The 22800-nt window shown below is 40.4% G+C and overlaps 1 protein-coding gene across 1 annotated transcript in view; it reads left to right on the top strand.

Moving 5' to 3' along the window:
• Window positions 1–21356, top strand: part of RPAP2 (RNA polymerase II associated protein 2) — a 58050-nt gene extending 36694 nt beyond the window's left edge. The window contains exons 12-13 of the mRNA XM_087719309.1: window positions 19008–19157; window positions 20713–21356. Coding sequence (XP_087575435.1) covers window positions 19008–19146 — 139 coding nt within the window. The 3' untranslated portion in view covers window positions 19147–19157; window positions 20713–21356. The remainder of the gene's footprint in view (window positions 1–19007; window positions 19158–20712) is intronic.
• Window positions 21357–22800: the final 1444 nt, after the last annotated feature.

Below are 22800 nucleotides of genomic sequence, written 5' to 3'. Positions count from 1 at the left end.
AGGGCATGGGTAGCCTCTGAGAAGCTTATAGAGTGCTCAGGCCATTTTTTGCTCATTTCTGCCCTTCCCAGCCCCTAAGAGCTCTCTAAAAACTTCCTAGAGGCTCTGCACGGCGATTTTGGTGAACAGGGAGGGGTTTCGGGAGGCAAAAATGCTGTATTTAGTGTATAAGATGCACCCAGATTTTCAGCCTCTTTTTTGAGGGAAAAAGGTGCATCTTATACTCCAAAAAATACAGTAGTTTGGGATTTTGGTTCAGTTTCTGCAATTTCAATTCTTTATTCAGCTGCTTTGTAAGTGTTGAATTTGTTTATTAGTGTCAGGAAATAAATATTATTTGATTATTGCTTTAGATCATTGTGAACTGAACTATGAACAATGTTATGATTATAGTTTCCATAGTAATTGAGGTACAGGTGAGCAAATTCATAAAGTCAAAATGATTTATTTATCCAAATGGATTAAGTCTAGCATTCTTTCAGCTGCTATTGTCATTCTGTCCCACTGAATTCGTAGTGTTTTTATTTATTACTAAACTTACTTCAGTTAACATATGCTCTCTGAGTATGTCACAAAAACCGAAGCCTTAGATGCTGTATTCAAAAATACACTGAAAATTAATCATGCAAGTCTGCCTTGCCTCTCCTTGTCAACCATATAGCAGAAAGTACTGTGTATGTTATATGCTGTTTTACATTTAGGGGTTTTGTAGTGGGGCAAAGGACAGAGCCTTAGAAAGACTATACATTCCTGATAGTATAGTTCTAGACACTGCTTTTAAGATTACTAGCCCAGTTTATTAAGAGTTTAAAAGATTGCAATCATGACTTCAAAGTAGGACTGGGCATAGATTAGCAGCTGGTAAAACTTGGTAGAATATCATTTGACTTGACTTGACTTGACGCCTCTTCACCCATCGTGGGTATAGGCGACTTCCATGGAGATTTGACGCCACTGCCTTCGGTCCTGGGCTAGGGTTGTCAGGTGGTGCAGCCAGTCGCTATCATATGATTTTCGGCTAAGATTGAATGGGCGCATGACCACATCTTCGGCTTTCCGTTTGAAGTGACGCAGAGTGGTTAGACGAACACCTCCTTTTGGCCGTTTCCAGGTCGGACCAGGCTGTTTGGAATGGATACGGCGATCCATGGAAGCTGTTTTGGCTGGATATACCCAAGGGGACGCCAGTCCCAAGGGTCGACAGAGCCCGATTGGTGGGAACGGGGGGCACCACGTGAAGGCCGGGTTGTCGTTTGATAGCTGAGAGGCTTTGCAATAAGCGTTGCAATGTATATTGCGCATCAACTATCCTTGCCCACCCAGAATATCATTTATTTAACTTTGTATCTTCCAAAAATGTTGAGATTAAAATTCTGAATTGGCTAAGTTTGTATTTTTAGAAAGCTGGATTAGAATAGTTATTTATTTCATATATATTCAGGTGTCCTTGAATTTAGTCCTTTATATATAATTTATATCTAATGACTTTATTAAAGAAATCTGTAGTAGTGCATTTTTACATGCTTGAAAATGCTTTTCAAAATATTCTGAAAGGTGTTAATTAACGTTTTTCAAACATAATGCGTTGTAGTAATTCAGTCGTAAGAGATTATCATAGAACTGCTGCCTTCTACACAAATGGGTAAAAGTAATGCTCCATCCTCAAATGTGGGAAAGACTTTAGGCCATAAACATTATAGAATGAAAGGTATATAAAGGTCTCCCAACTTGCTAAGAAACTCAAATGGATGTTTGCAACCCCAATAGTCTTAAATTGTACTGAAAGATGAACCCATTGGGTCAGAAGGTATCTAAAGAACTACTGGGAAAAAGCAAAGCACAAATATGAGTGACACTGATTTTATGATGTGGCTGGATTGGAGTAGAAAGGATGTTCAATTGCTGATGCACCCAAAGGCAAAATAATGTTGCAAAGATGTATGTGCCATTTGATAATGGAAAGTCAGAATCATGACCGAAGGCAAATTTGATGGGTCAGAGCAGAAATGTCAGGATAAATATTGAGATCTATTCCTGTATCCAAAAAGGCAACTGCTGAACTGATTTACACTGATCTTACATGCTAATCAGCTCAACGTTCTACAATCCAGATTTCTGCGACACATGGAAGGAGAACTATCAGAGAAACAAGCAGATTTCAGTAGATACAAAAGCACCTGGGATCCCATTAACATCAGTGGATGGTTGAAAAGATAAGAGAGTTCCAAAATACATTTATTTTTTACTCTATTGAGAATACTAAGGCTTTTGACTGCATAGATTACAAGTTGTGGACACCTCTTAAAAATGGGTATACAGACCACCTCATCTGCATATTGCAGATTTTATATGTTGATCAGGAAGCAGCAATTAGAATGAAATAGACAGCAAGATGCTAGTTCAAAAATAGGAAATAAGTTGCTGATGATTGCCTTTTGGTGGCTATAAATGAGGAAGAGTGAGGACAACCAGTTGTTGAAGAGGAAAGATGAGGGAGAAGCTGTTTTGGTGCTCAACATTAAGGAAAATGTAAATTGTGAGCCAATGCAAATAAATGAATGAATCCTGGAAATATTAACAATTTCTTGGGAGAAAGAAAATGTCAAACATCTGTGAGGGAGATGAGCGATTTCTAAATAAAATAAAAATAAATAACATATTGAAATGTAAACTGCCAACCAAAGATAAAATACAGTGTGGTCAAGGATATAGTCTTCCCAGTTGTAATTTGGGAATCTGGATCACCAGAAAGGCTAAAAGAAAATAATAAACTCTAGTCCTGGAGAAGATTGTTGAGAGTCCCATGGATAGAAAAGAGAAAGGGCCATTCAGTGCCATAAATAAAACCCACCCACCCACAGAAGGTGTTACTAATGAAGTTAAAAGTTGGATACAGGATACAGCAATAGCAATAGCAATAGCAGTTAGACTTATATACCGCTTCATAGGGCTTTCAGCCCTCTCTAAGCGGTTTACAGAGTCAGCAATATGCCCCCAACAATCCGGGTCCTCATTTTACCCACCTCGGAAGGATGGAAGGCTGAGTCAACCCTGAGCCGGTGAGATTTGAACAGCCAAACTGCAGAACTGCAGTCAGCTGAAGTAGCCTGCAGTGCTGCGTTTAACCACTGCGCCACCTCGGCAGGAGAAATGTCCACATATTTGGAACAACGGAAAGCAATAGAAAAAAGAGACTGGCGGAAGACAAGATAGCAAGATGATGTCACTGATGTACAGAATAACAGAGTTAGAAGAGACTCTGGATGCCTTTTGGTCCAACTCTCAGCTCAAGATCATGAATTTACAAATACTCAAAAAAGTACCTTATGCCAGATAACCCTGGCAAATTATTGTCCAATGAGTCATATACAGTTGGAAATGACTGAATGTGAAAAAACACAATGTGCCCTTTAACTCCCTCCAATCACGTGCCTGATTAAATGTTAATTTTTATCATTCTTCTTTGAGGTTGTGACATAAAGATTCAAATATAGGCTTTAGGACAGTGATGGGCAACCTTTTTGGCGTGGTGTGTCAAAAATCGGCCAAAAATCGAGCATAACTCGTGTTGTGTGTCACTTCGACAAAAACATAAGACTCTCTGTGCCGGCCTGACTGGAGAGAGGCGCGCACTGTTCCCGTGCTCCTCTCCTGCGGGTCCTCCCTCGCTGCGCTGATGACGTGTGTGCGCACGGCACGCACGCCTTACCAGCAGCCCCTGCGCTCAGAAAGGGGCGGCGGTGATACAGTGAGTGAGTGTGGGCGTGGGAGAACACACGTCCCGCCCCCCTCCTTCCTCCAGCACAGATTCTTTCATCCTCGGCGGCCGTGCAGGAGCCGAGGATGAATCGCATGAAATCCTGTGTGTGTCACCCCAAATGGCTACGCGTGTCAGCACTGACACGCGTGTCATAGGTTCGCCATCACTGCTTTAGGACATAATCAAGGATGGGCAGGTTTTCTATGAATAAAAGACTATGTAAACTTTTTTTTCCAGTCTCTGAGAATTACGAACAATTTAAGCAATTGCAGATATCAAGTCAGAATTTTCCTTGGGTTTTTTAATTTTATTTTAAAAAGAGTTGTTTTTTTAAAAAAAATTGTCTCAGAGTAATACAAGTTGCTTCTAATTTTAAAACTGAAAATCATAAAACCTATTTTTCTGGATTTTGTTTTGAATGATTTTTGGCAAAAAAAAAAAAAATTAGATGCTGCAGTGCAGGCTGTGGAAGATTGTCTGTTAATTTCAAATATAGAAGATACGGTTTAGCCGTTTCCTTCCCCTTCCTACTAAGCAATTAATGTTTGCAACAGCCTATTGCAAAGCCTTATATAAAGAGTGAAGTTTAATTACTTTGTCCTTTCAGATCATTCGAGTTGCTTTGATTTGGAGCTTAGAGACCAAATAAATCTCTGAAAATTTATTTATTCTTTCCTGCTCCGAGTTGGGCGTGTGTTACAAACTAATCTTTGTAGAATGTTCTGAAAATAATCGACATTTGTGTGATTCAATGGGTTTTGAACTCGGCTGCATCTGGTGACGCTGCCAGCAGTGGGAGCAATCAGATCAAGTAACCAACTTCACTTTCTTGCAGATTCAAAGAGTGGTAGAATTTAAACCCTTAGCCTGAAATCTGCTCTTCCTTTTCCTCATCTTCTTCATTGATTTAACTGGACAAAAACAACATCAACGATAGATTTTATTTCAATCATAGGATTAAAAGACTCCCTATGTCAGTTCAGGACAGACCATATTCATTCATTAGCATTTAAGAATAAATTGAAAATCTAAATAAACACAGATCCCACTGCTTTTTTTTTCTTTTAAGATAAAAGAAATTTAACATTAGTAAAATGGAATTTTCTTTTTAAGGAAATTTAATATCTGTTAGTACAACGGGTATTATGAAATTCTAAATGTAGCCTACCTCTTTTTATAATTCAGCAGCAAATATTCCTAGTTGATAAAAATCTAAATGGGTGGGAGTGATATAACTAAACCATTTCCCTTGTTCCCCTTTTGTTTTCTTGGTCCTGATTAAGCAAAATATTTAAGGTAAACATTTTTCAAGAAGTTTAATTACCTTTGTTCAGATAAAACTGGGTTGATTAAATTGCACTACAATCCAGTTCCAAGTTTGTCTTTAAAACATGCAGCCTGTTGTAAGTTAGAAGCTTCCAATTCAAGACCATCCATCAAATATTAATGTGTTCTAATGGAAAATCTTCTCTAGAGGCAACTCTTTTTTGCTTTTAACGAGATTTTTGTCAGAATGTTTTGTCAAGCTTTTATTTCAAACTTGAACACAAGTCATAAGTGGGAAGTCTTTTAAAGCTAACTCATAACAACAAAAATGTACAAATGGCAGAATTATAGTCACTAATCAGAAAACGTGTTTTTATAGAGTTGGCCTCATTGCTGTAGAACGATTGCCTTCCTTAAAAAAAAAAAGATATATATTTTCAATGCCTTGCATTTTCTCCCCAGTCAAAAGTATGCTTAGCATGATAAAATGATTCAGAGGAATAAACTACATTTAGTTTTTCATAGGGACCTGAAATCATGTTATTTCAAACATGACCCTATGTGTATGTGTTTATCTGTGCCTATTTTTGTATTGTTTTCAGTACAAATGAAGTGGGAAGTCTTTTTACACTTCTACGCTTACATTTCCAGAAAGGCAAAGGAAATTGGTATTGAGAGTATTCACAAATGTACTGTAAAATGTTAAAATCAGCCACCATCTCTGAGATATTTATCAGGCAGATTTTCCTACCAGTTTCTTATGATGCTCAAACTGCATTTCTTTAATGAGGGTTCTTGAGCCCTTTACTTTTTTTGTAATATTAGTATTAAACGGTTCCACCACAAAACCGCGGTAGACAAAAGCGCGCTCAACGAAAGCGCGTACGTGATGTCATCACAGCGCGACGAAAACATTGCGCTGTGAGCGGTAAATTTAAAATTAAAGCGAAAACCTTACCCTAACCCCCCCAAACCTAACCCTAAACCTAACCCTTAACCTAACGCTGAACCTAACGCTAACCCTTAACCTAACGCTAAACCTAACCCTAACGTTTAACGTAACCCTAAACCTAACCCTTAACCTAACCCTAACCCTAAACCTAACCCTTACCTTTATGTGAATCGGCTTGCTTTAATTTTATTTTAATTTCAATTTAATTTATTTTTAATTTTTTTCGTCGCGCTGCTGATGACGTCAGGTACGCGCTTTCGTCGAGCGTGCTTTTTTCTACCGCAGTTTTGACGGGTCACGGTATAAAACAGTGGTTCCCAATGCCGCGACCCTTTAATACAGTTCCTCATGTTGTGGTGACCCCCAACCATAAAATTGGTGTCTCAGTTCCTAAGACCATCGAAAATATGTGTTTTCCGATGGTCTTAGGCGACCCCTGTGAAAGGGTCGCTCCATCCTCAAAGGGGTCCCGACCCACAGGTTGAAAACCACTGGTGTAGAAGGAAGTTGAAATCATAGGATACCAGTCTGGTGGTACAGAGCTATCCAGTCAGTACATAAAAATATAATGCTATAAATCTTCCTTCCCCTTCTGAATGGAATCCTGTTATTCAATACTACGTAGGTTGACACATTTCGAGTTTTAGGCATAAGTCATCTTTTTCGCCTAAGTGAAAAAAACAGAAAGCTCTTCTTACTAAAAACAAAAGACCTTCAATTCGTTTGAATTTTTCAAATTGCCACCCTTTATATTTCAGAGTGAATCTCTCTGATTTTAGTGGCACGTAACTTTTGAGAGTTGTGCTCTTTACCTTTTCACAATATAAATTAACCTTTTTTTAGGGTGGTTAAGGCCATGATGTATGTCTCTCTTTCAGATTTGGCTGAGTAGTGTTGTGGAAAAAAACAGAACGCTAAAACATTAAACAAGGCAGAGGATCTTTTTCATTACAACCTTTTAACGTGATTAAGCCAAGGCATGATGGGTCATTGGGGGTTTATGTTTCACTCAACCTCTTGGGATGCTTCTAACAAATGCACAGTGTCTGATTTTGGAGGGAAATATGCATTCTAAATAAACAAGCCTTAAACTCTTCCCTATTAGATTGCTCAGTTATAACGTTATGGCAATGATTTATTAAAACGCCTAGGCAACAAACAAATGTAAATTGTTTTGTTTGTTTACACATGAAAAATTGACCAGAATTTTTAGGACATGCACTACATTGGGCTACCCTTGAAAAGCGTTCGGAGACTACAGCTAGTCCAGAATGCAGCCGCGCGAGCGATATTGGGTGTACCGAGGTACACCCATGTTGCACCTGTCCTCCGCGAGCTGCATTGGTTACCAATTGGTCTCCAGACGCAATTCAAGGTGTTGGTTATCACCTTTAAAGCCCTACATGGCTTAGGACCAGCGTACCTGCAAGACCGCCTACTGCCACATACCTCCCAACGGCCGATAAGATACCACAGATTGGGCCTCCTTCGGATGCCGTCAGCCAGTCAGTGTCGGCTGGCGGGCCTCCGGAGGAGAGCCTTCTCTGTGGCTGCTCCGACCCTCTGGAATCACCTACCCCCAGAGGTCCGGGCTTGCCCACTCAAATGGCCTTCAGGAAAGCTGTTAAAACCTAGCTGTTCCGGCAGACCTGGGGCTGTTGACCTTATTGTTAAGGTCCAGCCCCGATTAGAACGAATGTGTGTTGTGAATTTTAAACCATTCTTTTTTATTTTCTTTTTCTTTTTTCCTCCTTCTTTGTAAGCCGCCCGGAGTCCTTCGGGATTGGGCGGCCTATAAATTCAATAAATAAATAAATAATGCCGTATTTCCACAAAGGTATCTCATTAACTGCTTAGGCTTGCTTTCTCTGAAGGCATGGTTTTTGTTGACAACTCTTGCGTTGTAGAACTAGAGCTGCAGTCCTGCAAGTACTTCTTTTGAAAGAAGTCCCACAGACTTCTTTCTGTGACCTCTAGGCTGGAATACTGCAATGTGCTCTACATGGGGCAGCCCTTGAAGAATATTCGGCGACTTCAGCTTGTCCAGAATGCAGCCGCGCGAGCGATCGTGGGTGCGCCTCGATTCACCCACGTAACACCTATCCTCCGCGAGCTGCACTGGCTGCCTGTTGATCTCCGGGTACGCTTCAAGGTGCTAGTCGTCACCTACAAAGCCCTTCATGGTATTGGACCTGGGTACTTGAGAGACCGCCTACTGCCAATTACCTCCACTAGACCAATAAGATCCCACAGACTAGGCCTCCTCCGAATTCCATCAGCCGGCCAGTGTCGACTGGCGACTACCCGGAGGAGGGCCTTCTCTGTGGCTGCTCCGACCCTCTGGAACGAACTCCCCATGGAGATTCGTACCCTCACCACCCTCCAGGCCTTCCGCATAGCCCTTAAAACCTGGCTGTTCCGACAGGCCTGGGGCTAAAGACTTGCAGCCCCACTCCGAATGGTATGATTGTTGTGCTTTTTAATTGTGTATGGTTTTCTTATAACTTGTCTGTTTTTCCCCTCCCGTGAGTTGTGAGCCGCCCTGAGTCCCTTTCAGGGAAAAGGGCGGCATACAAATAAAGCAAAATGAAATGAAAAAAAGAGTACTTCTCTCTTCCAAATTCCTCATTCTTTCTTCTGCCTGGTTTTGTTTTCGCTCTTTCTCTCCAAGTTAGTATCCCATAATGGCGGGATAGACTGTCCTACATCCGGGTGCTTTCAGGCAATCTCCCCTAAGTGTTTGCTCCTAATTTTCATATTTTATTATATGTAGGACACACTAAAGTATTACAAGGTTGGAATAGCTTGTTCTGCTGGGGAATGGGACATCTCTAAATTACCGTATGTCATACAGGATATTCTGTTTTACTCCTTTTCAATTTTCTCTTCTGCGTCCCCTGTCATAACAGTCCTACAGCATTACATGCTCAGTCTACATTCATCTCCTGGAGGAACTGTGCCTGTTGCAAACCTTGGATTACTTACGTATTGTGTATCTCACAAAAGCTCATTTTCACTCCTGTCCTTTTATTGAGGGATATTACGTTTGAGAAATTTCATATGCTCATGAACCATGAACCGTTTTAAAATGTTGAAATAGTGGTGGCTAGATAATAAAAGAGAGCAGGCTTTTGAATACATTTGATTAATAGGATCCAATCTGGGTCGGTCACTGGGACCAGAAGTTTTGTCTACCGAGCTTTCAGACTCATGCTGGAGCCCATCTTCAGACAACTTCTCTCTAGCAGAGAGTGTGCTGTTCTGTATGTGGTATTTATAGTGCCTGTTATAAGTGGTTGTTTTAGATGTTGATTGGGGTGTGTTGATTGCTGGCAAACTATCATTTGTTTATGCTGCCCAATCCTCGGCTTCTAATTAATAGGTGGTGGTAAATCAGCACTCCCGTTGACTGACAAGGGGCCTGTTTGGGGCTTCAGTCGCTTCCTTGGCTGTTTTTGTGCCTGCTCGTCCAACAATCTTAGCAGCTGCAAAATTGAATGTGTGTCCTTCTTCATTGCAGTGTGAGGCTACCAATGAGTTAACGTCTCCAAGTCTGACTGCTCGCTTGTGTTCTTGCAATCTGGCTTCCTCCCCATCTGCCCTACATAGCCACAAGGGCAATCCATGAAGGGGTTTCGGTAGATTACATTGGAAGTATCTCCCACATTTGATTAACTTTTATCTTTTTACTAGAAGTTTGAGATCCACCAAAATGATGGGTATGCAAATATTTGGCAAAGCAGCATTTTGTTAATTCTAAGGACCAATGCGGATATAATATAAGCACAATAATTTCATTACATTTTATTTAACTAATTATTAAAATGATTATTTATTGACAATAATATTAAGGATTCTTTTAATGTTATTAGAAGACCAAATCTTGATATTTTCTACCATCAATTTATTCCTGGATTTTTAAATATTTCCTCTATCTAATATAGAGAATGAGAGAGAGTGTGTTTTGTTATTTAATTTATAAATATTGGTTTCTTATATATACTACAACAGATTTTCCTAAAATGTGTTAATATATACTGATCTACATTCTGCTACTGAATTCTTGAATTTCATTATTTTCTATTTCAAGTTGGTCCTTTTCCCTAATACTGCTGCCACTGCAATTTTAAAAATTGTATAGGGGAGCATGCAAAACAGTGAAATTTAACATGGTTTTATTTCAGCTAGGCATTATAATTATGAACATATAATTAAATAAGAATTTGATAATGTATTTCTACAATAAAACGTATCTTCCTAGAAGAAGCCTTATTCAGCCTAATAAAACAAGCTTATCTTTAATTGCTATATTGTGGTGGGTTTTGGCCTTAAACCAATGAGCTAAGACTAAGCAATAGAAGACAGAAGATATTGTTAGGGTATTTTTCTTGAGTCAGGAGATAAAACTGAGGTTTTATACATACAAAAACACATATTATTTTAAGACACACAAAGCCAGAATACTACTGTTGAAGAACTTATTGATCCTACTCAAGTAGAAAGCCCCCTAGATGGTTATGATTCACTTTCCAATAGTTTGGAATTGCTAGTCACATATTTCAAACCAGTAATCAGCCTAAAGATACTTTTTGTGTTCTCTTATGTATGTTTATAATTCTCACCAGACTAATTCTTCAATCTCTCCTACCAACTATTTAACCTCTGTCTTTCTGTCTCTCTTAGTCCATTTACCATTGTGGATTACCGTATATTTCGGAGTATAAGACGCACCCTTTTCCCCCCAAAAAGAGGGTGAAAATCTGGGTGTGTCTTATACACTAAATACAGCATTTGTGGCCTCCTGAAACTCTGCCCCCTTCACAAAAATGGCCATGCAGAGGGCTTCGGAGACCTGCAAAGTGCTCCGGGGGGGGGGGGAATGAGCGTAAAACGGGCCATTTTTGCTCATTCCCCCCCCCCCAGCCTCCAGGAGCAGTCTCCTAAAGGCTATGCATGCTCCTTTTTTGGGCCGTTTTCTGCTTGGTTTCCCCACACACACACACCCTAGGAGCCAGGAGCACTTTGCAGGCCTCTCAAACTCTCTACAAGCCCCATTTTTCACAAAAAAATGAGGCATGCAGAGGGTTTGGGAGGTCTGCAGAGTGTAAAAACTTTTTTTTTTAAAAAAAATTACCTCTTCAAAATTTGGTGCGTCTTATACTCTGGTGCGTCTTATACTCCCAAAATTACAGTAATTGCCGTCAGTGGTCAAATAGGACTTTAAATTTTAAATACACAGGAAGAAAATACTTCTTTCCCTAGAAGCCATAGCCCCATCAAACAGAAACATAGAGAACCAGTTTGGTGTAGTTGTTAAGGCACCTGACTAGAAAGCAGGAAACCGTGAGTTCAGTCCCTTCTTAGCCATGAAAGCCAGCTGGGTGACTCTAGGCCAGTTACATACACATTTTCCTTACAGGATTTTTTGTGGAGAAAATAAGAGAAGGAAGGTGTTTTGGATATATGTTTGCTGCCTTATATATGAAAATAATAGCAATAGCAATAGCAATAGTTAGACTTATATACCGCTTCATAGGGCTTTCAGCCCTCTCTAAGCGGTTTACAGAGTCAGCATATTGCCTCCAACAACAATCCGGGTCCTCATTTTACCCACCTCGGAAGGATGGAAGGCTGAGTCAACCCTGAGCCGGTGAGATTTGAACCGCTGACCTGCTGATCTAGCAGTAGCCTGCAGTGCTGCATTTAACCACTGCGCCACCTTGGCTCTAATAAAGGCAGGATACAAATACATAAACTTCTAGAACAAAAGGCCAGAATTCAAAGTGATGTAAATCTAATTAACTCTTCCATGATTCGTTATAAGAGGGAAGGCAAACATCCTGAAATAGATAGCATGCTACAGTTTGAAAATATAAGCTAACTTATTCTCTCACCAGCCATTCCAAGGATCGTAAGCTCTTCCTTATAGCAACTGCCACTCAAGTTTTATCTAGTCCAATGAGGACCTCAGTTGTGGAGAATGGCTCAGAAGCGTTCAGGGGTTTTTATTTCTTAGAGGAACGATTCAAATATTCTATTGCTAGAATATTTGATTGCGCATTATCGTGGCTTTTATCGGCTTCTGCTTAAAAAGAAACAAATGTATTAACCATTTTTTTATTTCCCATTTTCTTCATTTTGGTAGAGAAGAGAGGAAGAGGGATTCTAAATATCTTTCATGTAAAGCAGATGGCACTTAATGGCTTGTTGAATAATAGCCCATTGTTATTGCTTATCTTACGTGAATTTTTACTCAGTCTTTTCTTGTATAACATATGTGAAGTAGACAGCTTGATTACGGATATAACATGCTATACAACCTTTTGAGACTTTAACTTTTTTCGATTTTGTGAAGGCCTATTTTCCATCTGGTTGGTGCATGGAAAGATATAAAGCAACATTCCTCAGACTCATGCTATCCAAATATGTTTGATTTCCTAGAATACCCAATTAGCCCAGACAAGGCCATATTGACTGGAGGATTATGCATTCTGTATCAGCAGGCACTAGGTTGAGAAATGAAATTAACATTGTTTATATCAGATGTAGAGAGTAAAACCACATCAATGCAATATACGTTGATGTACTGGATCGTAATGCAAACTTGGAGTGCCATTTCCAGGTAAAGGAAGATTATTTTCAGACAAATTTGAAAAACAAATTACCTTACTACTTGTAAATAAACTAAAGGTCACAACACAGAGCCGAGGTGACGCAGTGGTTAAATGCAGGCTACTTCAGCTGACTGCAGTTCGGCTGTTCAAATCTCACCGGCTCAGGGTTGACTCAGCCTTCCAACCTTCCGAGGTGGGTAAAATGAGGACCCGGATTGTTGTTGGGGGCGATATGCTGACTCTGTAAACCGCTTAGAGAGGGCTGAAAGCCCTATGAAGCGGTATATAAGTCTAACTGCTATTGCTATTGCTATACTGATTGAATTATCATGCCCACGCTGGCTGACACATTTTCAACCTTCAGGTAATGCTTCCGGATTGACTACGTACAGTTGAACTATATGTTACAAAAGATCTGTTTTGAGGTACCTACTCAGCTCTTAGGTTGTTGGGTTGCTATATAACTTCCTGTGAAGTGAAAATGTACCAGAATATTCCCAGCATTTTTCTGTGACTGAATACTGGAGGGGGAAATGAGAACTGGGTAACCTTCATTATTGTATTAGAGATAGAGATAGAGATAGGGAGCCGAGGTGGCGCAGTGGTTAGAGTGCAGTATGAAGGCCATTACAGCTGACTGTTATCTGCAGTTCAGCGGTTCTAATCTCACCGGCTCAAGGTTGACTCAGCCTTCCATCCTTCCGAGGTGGGTGAAATGAGGACCCAGACTGTGGGGGCGATATGCTGACTCTGTAAACCGCTTAGAGAGGGCTGAAAGCCCTATGAAGCGGTATATAAGTCTAACTGCTATTGCTATTGCTATAGTCTTTGACTTAAGTGGACCCTGCCATAGTATGGGGATAATGCTAGGAAGAAGAAGGTAATCTTTGACCTACTACATAATTGGGACCACAACTTCTGTTGCTCAATGAAACAGTCGTTAAATGGGTTATACCTGATTTTTTAAAATCTTTTTTGCCCTGGTTGTTAAGCAAATCCAGCTTTCCTTATTGAATTTGCTTCCCTCCCCCACCCCCAACCTGGAAAGGTCACGAATGATGATCACATGACCCCAGGCCACTGCATCCATTATACATAGCAGTTGCCAAACACCCAACTTTTGATCACCTGATCAAGGAGACAAATGTGATTGGTTTCTGTCCATCTGATTGTCAGCTCCGGTGTGCCGACAAGCCTAGAGCTGCTATTCGGGGGAGTGCGCAGCGGTGGTGATCGTACACACACACACACACACACACACACACACACACACATTCACCTCCCAGGCTGGCGAGGAAGTGGTGGCATTTCTTAGAGCATGCGGGTGACGGGGCTGCTGCTCAGAAGCAGACAATCCGCTAAGAGGTGGCAAAATGGGCATGATGTCATCAGCAGGTGCCATGGAATAGCAGCAGCAGTGTGGGAGCAGCCCGTCTTGCTCAGGGGCTGTTTAAGCTGTTTAAGTTTGAGATGACGGCCCAACCAAGGGGAACCATGGGATTCCTCTGTGCTCAGTATGCTTCGTGCCCAGTGTGCTTCTGAGTGGCAGGCCAACGGAGGGCTGAAAGGGCGTTGTCTACAATTATGAGTAATCTGTAACACATCCGGGTCACATGGGTTGGAGCTGCACGTGTGAGTGGGCAAGGCGGTGGAAAGCATTTAAAAGATGGTGGAGAGCAATGGCAAGTATCCCTAACAAGAATTTTACCTTCCAAGGTGGGTAAAATGTGGACCCAGATTGTTGGGGGCAAGAGGCTGACTCTGTAAACCACTTACAGAAGGCTATAAAGCATGGCCTAAGTGCTATTGCTATTGCTATTATTGTAGTAGTGCAGATTAATTCTGGTCCAGGTTGGATAATATGATGGAATTCTGCAGTGAATACAACAGTTCCAAAGTTTAATACAGGTAATCCTCGACCTATGACCACAGTTGAGCCTGAAATTTTCATTGCTAAGCAAGACAGTTGTTAAGTGAATTTTGCCCCATTTTACAACCTTTTCTGACACAGTTGTTAAATGGATCTGGTTTCCCCATTGACTTTACTTGTCAGAAGGTCGCCAAATGTAATCACATAACTCTGAGGACACCGCAACTGTCATAAACACATGCCAGTTGCCAAGCATCTGTATTCTGACCATGTGACCACTGGGAACTGCAATGGTCTTAAGTGTGAAAAACTGTCGTAAGTTGGTTTTTTCCGTGCCATTGTAAATTCCAATGGTCATTAAATGAACGGTTGTAAATCAAGGACTACCTGTATGGACACCTGTGGAATACTTATCGGGAGGTGTACTTTCTTAGGCACAACAGCCCCCATTAACCAAGGAGCTAATTGTCTACACCAATTATTATTGAACTCTCAGGCAGCTTTGGAAAAGCTTTTCACCAAGTGGTGTGCTATTAATTGAAGAAAAAGGTGATTTCTTTAAAATAATCAGCCTAGGCATCTTTGCTCCTAGGTCTATGGAACTACATCCTGGATGAGCAAATGATATCTAGATTTGCAGATCTTATTTGCTGGTGTTTGTGTTGCTACCACAAGTTCAGAGCCCTCATGTGTTACGTGCTTATTTATTTATTTTTAAATTCACTTGCTGATTGCTTCAAGTAATGGGAGCTCAGCTCAGAAAATGCATTGCTCTGATTACTCGCTTGTTTCCCTTGACCTGCAGCTTCTGAGAGTTCTATTCATATTTTATGTGCCCCATGGCAGTGGGTAAAGCTAAATTAAATAATCATTGGAAAAGCTTCTGTGGCGAAGAGTCCAAGCTTTTTGTAGAAATCTGTGACACAGAAGAAGCAAGTTCAAAAATCAGAAATCTTTGTTTCACGGGTATACAGAGAGAACTGAGATTAGCTGGCTAGATATGGAAAAGGAGCATGAACTCTTTGTTCTTCAGTGTAAAATAGATTCCAAATTTCTGTATGTCGAGATTATGCTGTACTTTTCACTCATAATGAAATTACCCTATTTTATATCTTCTAGGGGTTTTTTTGGTTCATGTAGTTTTGACCCTGAAATCTATAAGATTCCAAAATATAGGAGCAATTATGCCCACTTCTTCCTTTCATTTTGATATGCATACAGTTGCAAGAAAAAGTATGTGAACCCCTTGGTATTACATAGAGTTTTGCATGAATTGGTCATAAAATGTGCTCTGAACTTCATCTAAGTCACAACAATAGACAAACACAGTCTGCTGAAAATAATACTACACAAACATTAGATGTTGCCATGGTTTAATTGCACATAACATATAAACATTCACAGTGCAGGGAGGAAAAAGTATGTGAGCCCCTAGCCTAATGACGTCTCCAAGAGCTAATTGGAGCCAGGAGTGAGCCAACCTTGACTCCAATCAGTGTGATGATATTGGATGTGTTGCTGACAGCTGTTCTGCCCTTTAAAAACACACACCTGTTGTGGGTTTACTGGTTTCAAGAAGCACTGTCTGATGTGAACCATGCCTCGCAGAAAAGAGCTCTCAGAAGACCTACGATCAAGAATTGTTGACTTGCATGAAGCTGGAAAGGGTTACAAAAGTATCTCCAAAAGCCTTGATGTTCATGTGTCCATGGTAAGACAGACTGTCTACAAATGGAGAAAGTTTAGCACTCTTGCTACTCTCCCTAGGTGTGGTCGTCATACTTTTTCCTCCCTGCACTGTGAATGTTTACATGTTATGTGCAATTAAACCATGTCAACATCTAACGTTTGTGTAGTATTATTTTCAGCAGACTGTTTTTCTATTGTTGTGACTTAGATGAAGTTCAGAGCACATTTTATGACAAATTCATGCAAAACTCCATGTAATCCCAAGGGGTTCACATACTTTTTCTTGCAACTGTACATAGGCATACCCCTGCTCTGTTGAAAATCATGGAGAAAACATCTGGGGAGGGGGGGAAACCTAGCAATAATTACACCCTACACAATCAGAGCTGGACTTGTAGGGTTCTCTTTGCCTGTTGCAAGTAGCCAATGACCTTGAAAGGGTTTTTGGGAGGAGCAGGGAAAGCACAAGGCAACCTTCTTCCTTCCAGTGATCGCTCTGCAAAATACTGGCCACCCATTTCCATCAGTACTAGGGAAAGTAGTGATCTTTCTCTGCAGAGCCACGTTGTAAGTATTGGGTAGATTCCTGGCTGCTCAGAGTTTGGGCGTCACTGAATCATCCCAAATCAGACACAAGGTGCTTTTCTGTACCAGCATATTCATGTGTCTCAAATTCCTCGTGTATAAAACGCAGGCAATCAGACAGGTATTGGGCAGCATTACTTTTAGCAGTAAAGAAATTTAATCGAATAATCACTCTTGGAAGAAAAATGACTTTCATCTATCTTGTCCTGAAAGCTTAAGTGAGGGATCAGAAAAGCCTGTTCTGTTGAGTAAGGAAAAACAGAATGGAGGCAGTTTTGTTCGTGCAGGAACCAAATTTGGGGTAGATGGTGAAGGCGCTAGGCTAGAAACTGGTAGGTAGACTGTGAGTTCTAGTTCTGCCTCAGGCACAAAGCCTGTGACCTTGGGCCTGTCACGCCTTTTAATCCCAGGAAGAAGGCAAATGGCTAGCCACTTTTGGAAAAAAAATAACTTGCTGAGAAAACGGCACAAACTTGTCCAGGAAGTCTCCAGGAATCAACACTGACTCAAAGGCACCCACCAGTGGTGGGTTTCAAAAATTGTTCGAACCTACTCTGTGGGTGTGGCCTCCTTTGTGGGAGTGGCTTGCCACCCATGTGACCGGATGGGAGTGGCTTGCCGCCCATGTGACCGGATATGAAGATGCCGACGACACTTGTCAGAACCACCTTAAATTACCTCACACACAGTACTGGCGTGCATAAGAATATGATGTAAACTTGTTTTTTAAAAGGCATCTTTGGTTTGCGTTAAAACAACTTCAACACACGCAATGTTCTGATTGCACCACAAACGCAGTAGTCATCCTTGCCTTTCACAGAGGCACCGAGTTTTATAAATAGGAGCATGATAATATAGAATAATCATATCCAAGGACCAGTGGTGGGTTTCAAAAATTTTTGGAAGCTCTTCTGTAGGTGTGGCCTGCTTTCCGGGTCCACTGGTGGAACCTCTTCTAACCGGTTCGGTAGATTTGACAAACCGGTTCTACCGAATAGGTGCGAACTGGTAGGAACCCACCTCTGGCACCCACCCATACAATACCAAAAAAAAAGAGTAAATAGTCAAAGCTTCATAGGATGAGGAAATATATAATGTAAGTTGTTGCTTCTGTGGTTTACACTACAATCCAAAAAGTAATTGTGGAGTGAGAATAGGAATTTGTATATAAAGAATTGGCTACAATTCAACATGATAATTATTGATACAATTGATCCCTCCAGATCAGTCCAATTTGACTGGAAGCAGTTTTCGAAAACTATAAGCAATAATTTTGCTCTTGGTGAGTATTTTGGAGGAGGAATTGAAGGCTGCACATTTAAAATGTATGAGAGAGATTGCAAATCCTCTGAAATAGATACACAATCTCATACAAGATTTTTTTTTGGGGGGGGGGGGCTGGCTCAATTTAGAGATTTGTTCTGTCCATTGATTTTTTTTTCTTCCATTCACTCATATCCCAGAGACTGACTGGACAAGCTCCTGCAGCTTTCTTGGCAAGGATTTGAGAAGTCATTTGCCATTGCCTCCTTCCTAGGGCAGAGAGAAAGTGACTGGCCCAAGGTCACCCAGTTGCCTTTTTCTCTATTTAATTACTATTGGAAAACATAATAGGAATTTGAATTAAATTGAATTGAATTTATTGCACTTATATGCCGCCCTTTTCCCCGGAGGGGACTCAGGGCGGCTCACAATCCAAGTCAGGGAAGGGGATACAGATAAGGGATAAAAAGACAAACAAAACAATACACAATTTAAAAGCACACAACAACCATACCATTCGAGGGGGGGGGGCAAAAGCTCCTTAGCCCCAGGCCTGTTGGAACAGCCAGGTTTTAAGGGCTTTGCGGAAGGCCTGGAGGGTGGTGAGGGTTCGAATCTCCACGGGGAGCTCGTTCCAGAGGGTCGGAGCAGCCACAGAGAAGGCTCTCCTCCGGGTAGTCACCAGTCGGCACTGGCTGGCGGATGGAATTTGGAGGAGGCCTAATCTGTGGGATCTGATCGGTCTATTGGAGGTAATTGGCAGCAGGCGGTCTCTCAAGTACCGTATTTGCTGCTATTTCAAAGTGTCTTGTTTTTGTTTTTAATTTGTTACTAATTAAGTTGTTTGGGGAACTTTTAAAAAAAATTAAGAAAATGTTTCCATAAGTGACTAATTGTCAACATGATTAATATTGTGATTACTTCTTGTTTCATATTTGACATTTATATCTACCTATTTGACGTAGTAAGATTACATCTTTCTGAAAGCCCTCAATTTTTGCCTTTTAGCTTGTCAGAAAATATTCCTGCCTTTGCACATGGTCAGCAAAACAAAGGATATACACAGTTCCTTGCTACCTTGCTGGAAGAATTATGTATCGAAACCGAAGATCTGAAAAGTCTGACAAAAATATTTAAAAGTGGTTGACTCCTTCACTGGTCAGTAATTTTTTCTCTCTCTCTTGTGTTTCTCTTCTTATTTCTCTTCATATAAGATCCCCTTGCAAACAGCCTAAATGAGGACTATTATTAAGGCTAACCATAGTTTCCAATTTATCATAAGGTATTTAATGGTTGGACCCAAACTTTCAACAAGTCAGGAGCAGGTTGCGTGAATTCTCTTAAGTCAAAGGATAGTCCTCGCTTTCTGACCATTTATTTAGCGATCATTTGAAATTATGACGGCACTAGAGGAATGGTACTTACAGGTAGTCTTCGACTTATGACCCCGATTAAGCCCAAGATTTCTGTTGTTAAGTGATACATTTGTTAAATGAGTTTTGCTCCATTTTACAACCTTTTTTGCCCCAGTTGTTAAGTGAATCATTGCAGTTCATAAGTTAGTAACACATTTGTTAAGTGACTCTGGCTTCCCCGTTGATTTTGCTGGTTAAAAGGCTGCAAAAAGTGATCACATGACTTTGGGACAGAGCAACATTCATAAGTATGAACCAGTTGCCAAGCATCTGTACCTTCATATCACATCATGGGGATGCTACAGAGTTCCTAAGTGTGAAAAACAGTCATAAGTCCGTTTTTTTCAGGGTCGTTATAACTTTGGACGGTCACTAAATGCACCCTCTGTCTCCCAATCTTCCTGTACTTGTGCCACATCTTCTATCCTCCATCCTTCTGGAACTTGCACCGTGCAGTACCCTCCCTCCCCCAGCCTTTCCGCACTTGCCCATAGACTGGGTCATGGATCACATGATCTCCCCTAGCCTCCTCCCCTTCCCCCAGCACTTCCTGGCACCCCTGCACTAGTTCTGGATCTTCTGCCCCTTCCTAAGAGCCGAGGTGGCGCAGTGGTTAGGGTGCGGTACTGCAGGCCACTTCAGCTGACTGTTATCTGCAGTTCAGCGGTTCTAATCTCACCGGCTCAAGGTTGACTCAGCCTTCCATCCTTCCGAGGTGGGTAAAATGAGGACCCAGACTGTGGGGGCGATATGCTGACTCTGTAAACCGCTTAGAGAGGGCTGAAAGCCCTATGAAGCGGTATATAAGTCTAACTGCTATTGCTATTGCTACTTAACAACTCACACATCTTTGGGTTACAACAGAAACTGCGACTTCTGTAAATTATTGCTGCTAAATGGCACAGTCATGTGATATTACACTTTATAATTGCATCACTTAACAAATGCAATCCCAGGTTGCAACCGAAGAACTACTGATATATGGACTTAATGCTGATCCTGGAGCACTATTCTTGGTTCTGTATTTTAACACTAATGATAGAAAAAGCATGAGAGATTAGTTGAAGAGATGTTATTTTGAGTAATTCTAGTCACCTCTTTCATGTTTGTGTTGCGGTAGTGATTGGGGGGGAGGTGAAATCCCTGAGATTTTATATTCTTTATTTTATATGTATATTTTCAATCAGTGTTATTTTTGTATTTTTATGGACAAGTTTTTGAAATTGCTTATTTGACGTTTAATAAATGTTTTATTATGATACTGCTTATACTTTTTATGTTCATTTTTTTACTTACAGAATAAGAAGATCATCCCTTCACTTCTCTTTTGACCAGAGAGATTCAATTAATGTTACACAACTGGATCTATCAAACAACTAGAAACTTTTTTTTGTATTTTAGTATTTAAAAAATACCACGTTTAAAAAAAAAACCACACACACACACACACACAATAAGAACTTTTATGTGGTTGCTTGTTTTATTTTTATAAATTTAATTTTACAACATTAGATTAAACTTTTTCAAGATGAAGAATATCTATGCTATTTTATTGCTACACCAACAGAATGTCAAATAATTTAATATCTCAAGAAAATACTGAATCATGGGAAGCACATTTTCATCCAAGATATTTCCATTTTTAAAGAATGTGTTTTGTGTAAAGATTTCTCCTAATGTTGAGTCAACACTTACTTTGGAGTTTTATTATGAATAGTATGGATATATACAAATTTATTATGAATGTTATGAATGTCTAACAGCTCACAGGAACACAGAAGAGGCAGAAAACAGTTAAAGGAGGAAGTAGTGCTTAATTATATTAGGTATATATAGAGTGGATAATTATTTGGATAAGCTTTCAAGATTCTGTACCATTCTTTACTAGTAAGCAAGATCTTTCCAGAAATCCATGTAGGTCTTCTTTCCTGATCGTGCCTGCCATTTCGGAAAGGCTTGACAAGTTTCCCAACAGCTGATTCTTATCTTGCTTTTCGAAATCATGTGTGATTTGATTCAGAATATTTGCATTTAGATCAGCTGCATGATGGTTTAGTTTCACAACGAAGCCGCCATGTCAAGCCTTCTACAGATGCCAAGTGAGCTTCTCCAAATCTGCATTGTAGGACTTCTGAATCTGGCACTTTTATTCTGGATAATCTTTCTATTCAGAGATTAAGCCACATAAAAAGGATGGAATTTACTGAAGGCGACTGCTTGAGTATAGTGGTTAAGATCCATAAAGGTGCAAAATAAGGTGGTTTTGTCAACTCCAAACTCTTGATTTTCACAGGTTTACTTCGTACATTTCCTGTTAGTTTAGCAGCATGATTTTCTTTGCAGGTTTATTTTAGACTTACACCTTAATGTTTAATCTTTCAAAACATTTCAACTTTTACAAAATGAGGATTGCTTATATTTAAAGAGCTAGATTTGCAAATTTCACTATGACAAAATAACACATTTTCATCCCCACCCTTTCCCCTTGTTTATCATGGAAGATTAACTTGATCTTTCTAGCTCCTATAGAAGGTATGTGAGTGCATGTATATGTGTGTGAGAGAGTTAGGTGTTGGTTTTTTCAGCACTCCATTTATTCTTACTTGGTAAAGGCAGAAAATGGACTATGTGTTGGACTAAGCAAGACAGCTATTAATAGCATACAATTATCTATGTATTGCCTTATACTTTGCTGTTGTAGTATGAATAGCAATATCTATAGCATTTAGGCTTACATACTATCACATAGTGCAGTGGTTCCCAAACTTGGCAACTTTAAGACTTGTGGACTTCAACTCCCAGAACTGGCTGGAGAATTCTGGGAGTTGAAGTCCACAAGTCTTAAAGTTGCCAAGTTTGGGAACCACTGACATAGTGCTTTACAGCACTCTCTGGCCAGTTTACAAAGTAGAAGCATTATCTGCATAGTACTGTCAATAATCTGGACCTTCATTGTACCAACCTCAGAAGGAGGGAAAGAACCCTATCTGGATCAAACTCCTGGCTATGGGCAGAGTTTGCCTGCAATTCTGCACTTAACCACTGAGCCATCAGGGCTCCTGATTGGCTCCAAACAGGTTATGGTTAAGTGACTAGGTAAAAGTTTTACCATATAGGGCAGTGTTTCTCAACCTTGACAACTTGAAGTCCTGTGGACTTCAACTCCCAGAATTCCCCCAGCTATGCTGGCTGGGGGATTCTGGGAGTTGAAGTCCACAGGACTTCAAGTTGCCAAGGTTGAGAAACACTGATATAGGGCAATACAAAAAATATATATCTCATTGAAAGCATGGATGGGCAACTTAGAACTTTCCGGATAAAGTAATGCTGAAATAGATTTTCAGGTATGACATCATTGCTCCACAAACTGCTACCATTGGCTCCCA

Source organism: Thamnophis sirtalis, unplaced genomic scaffold (genome assembly GCF_051295495.1).
Source record: "Thamnophis sirtalis isolate CommonGarterSnake01/CBP01778 unplaced genomic scaffold, rThaSir2_p1.2 scaffold_7, whole genome shotgun sequence".
Classification (NCBI taxonomy): domain Eukaryota; kingdom Metazoa; phylum Chordata; class Lepidosauria; order Squamata; family Natricidae; genus Thamnophis; species Thamnophis sirtalis.
The sequence above is the reverse complement of the archived record's forward strand: the minus strand, read 5'-3'. Positions and strand labels throughout refer to the sequence as shown.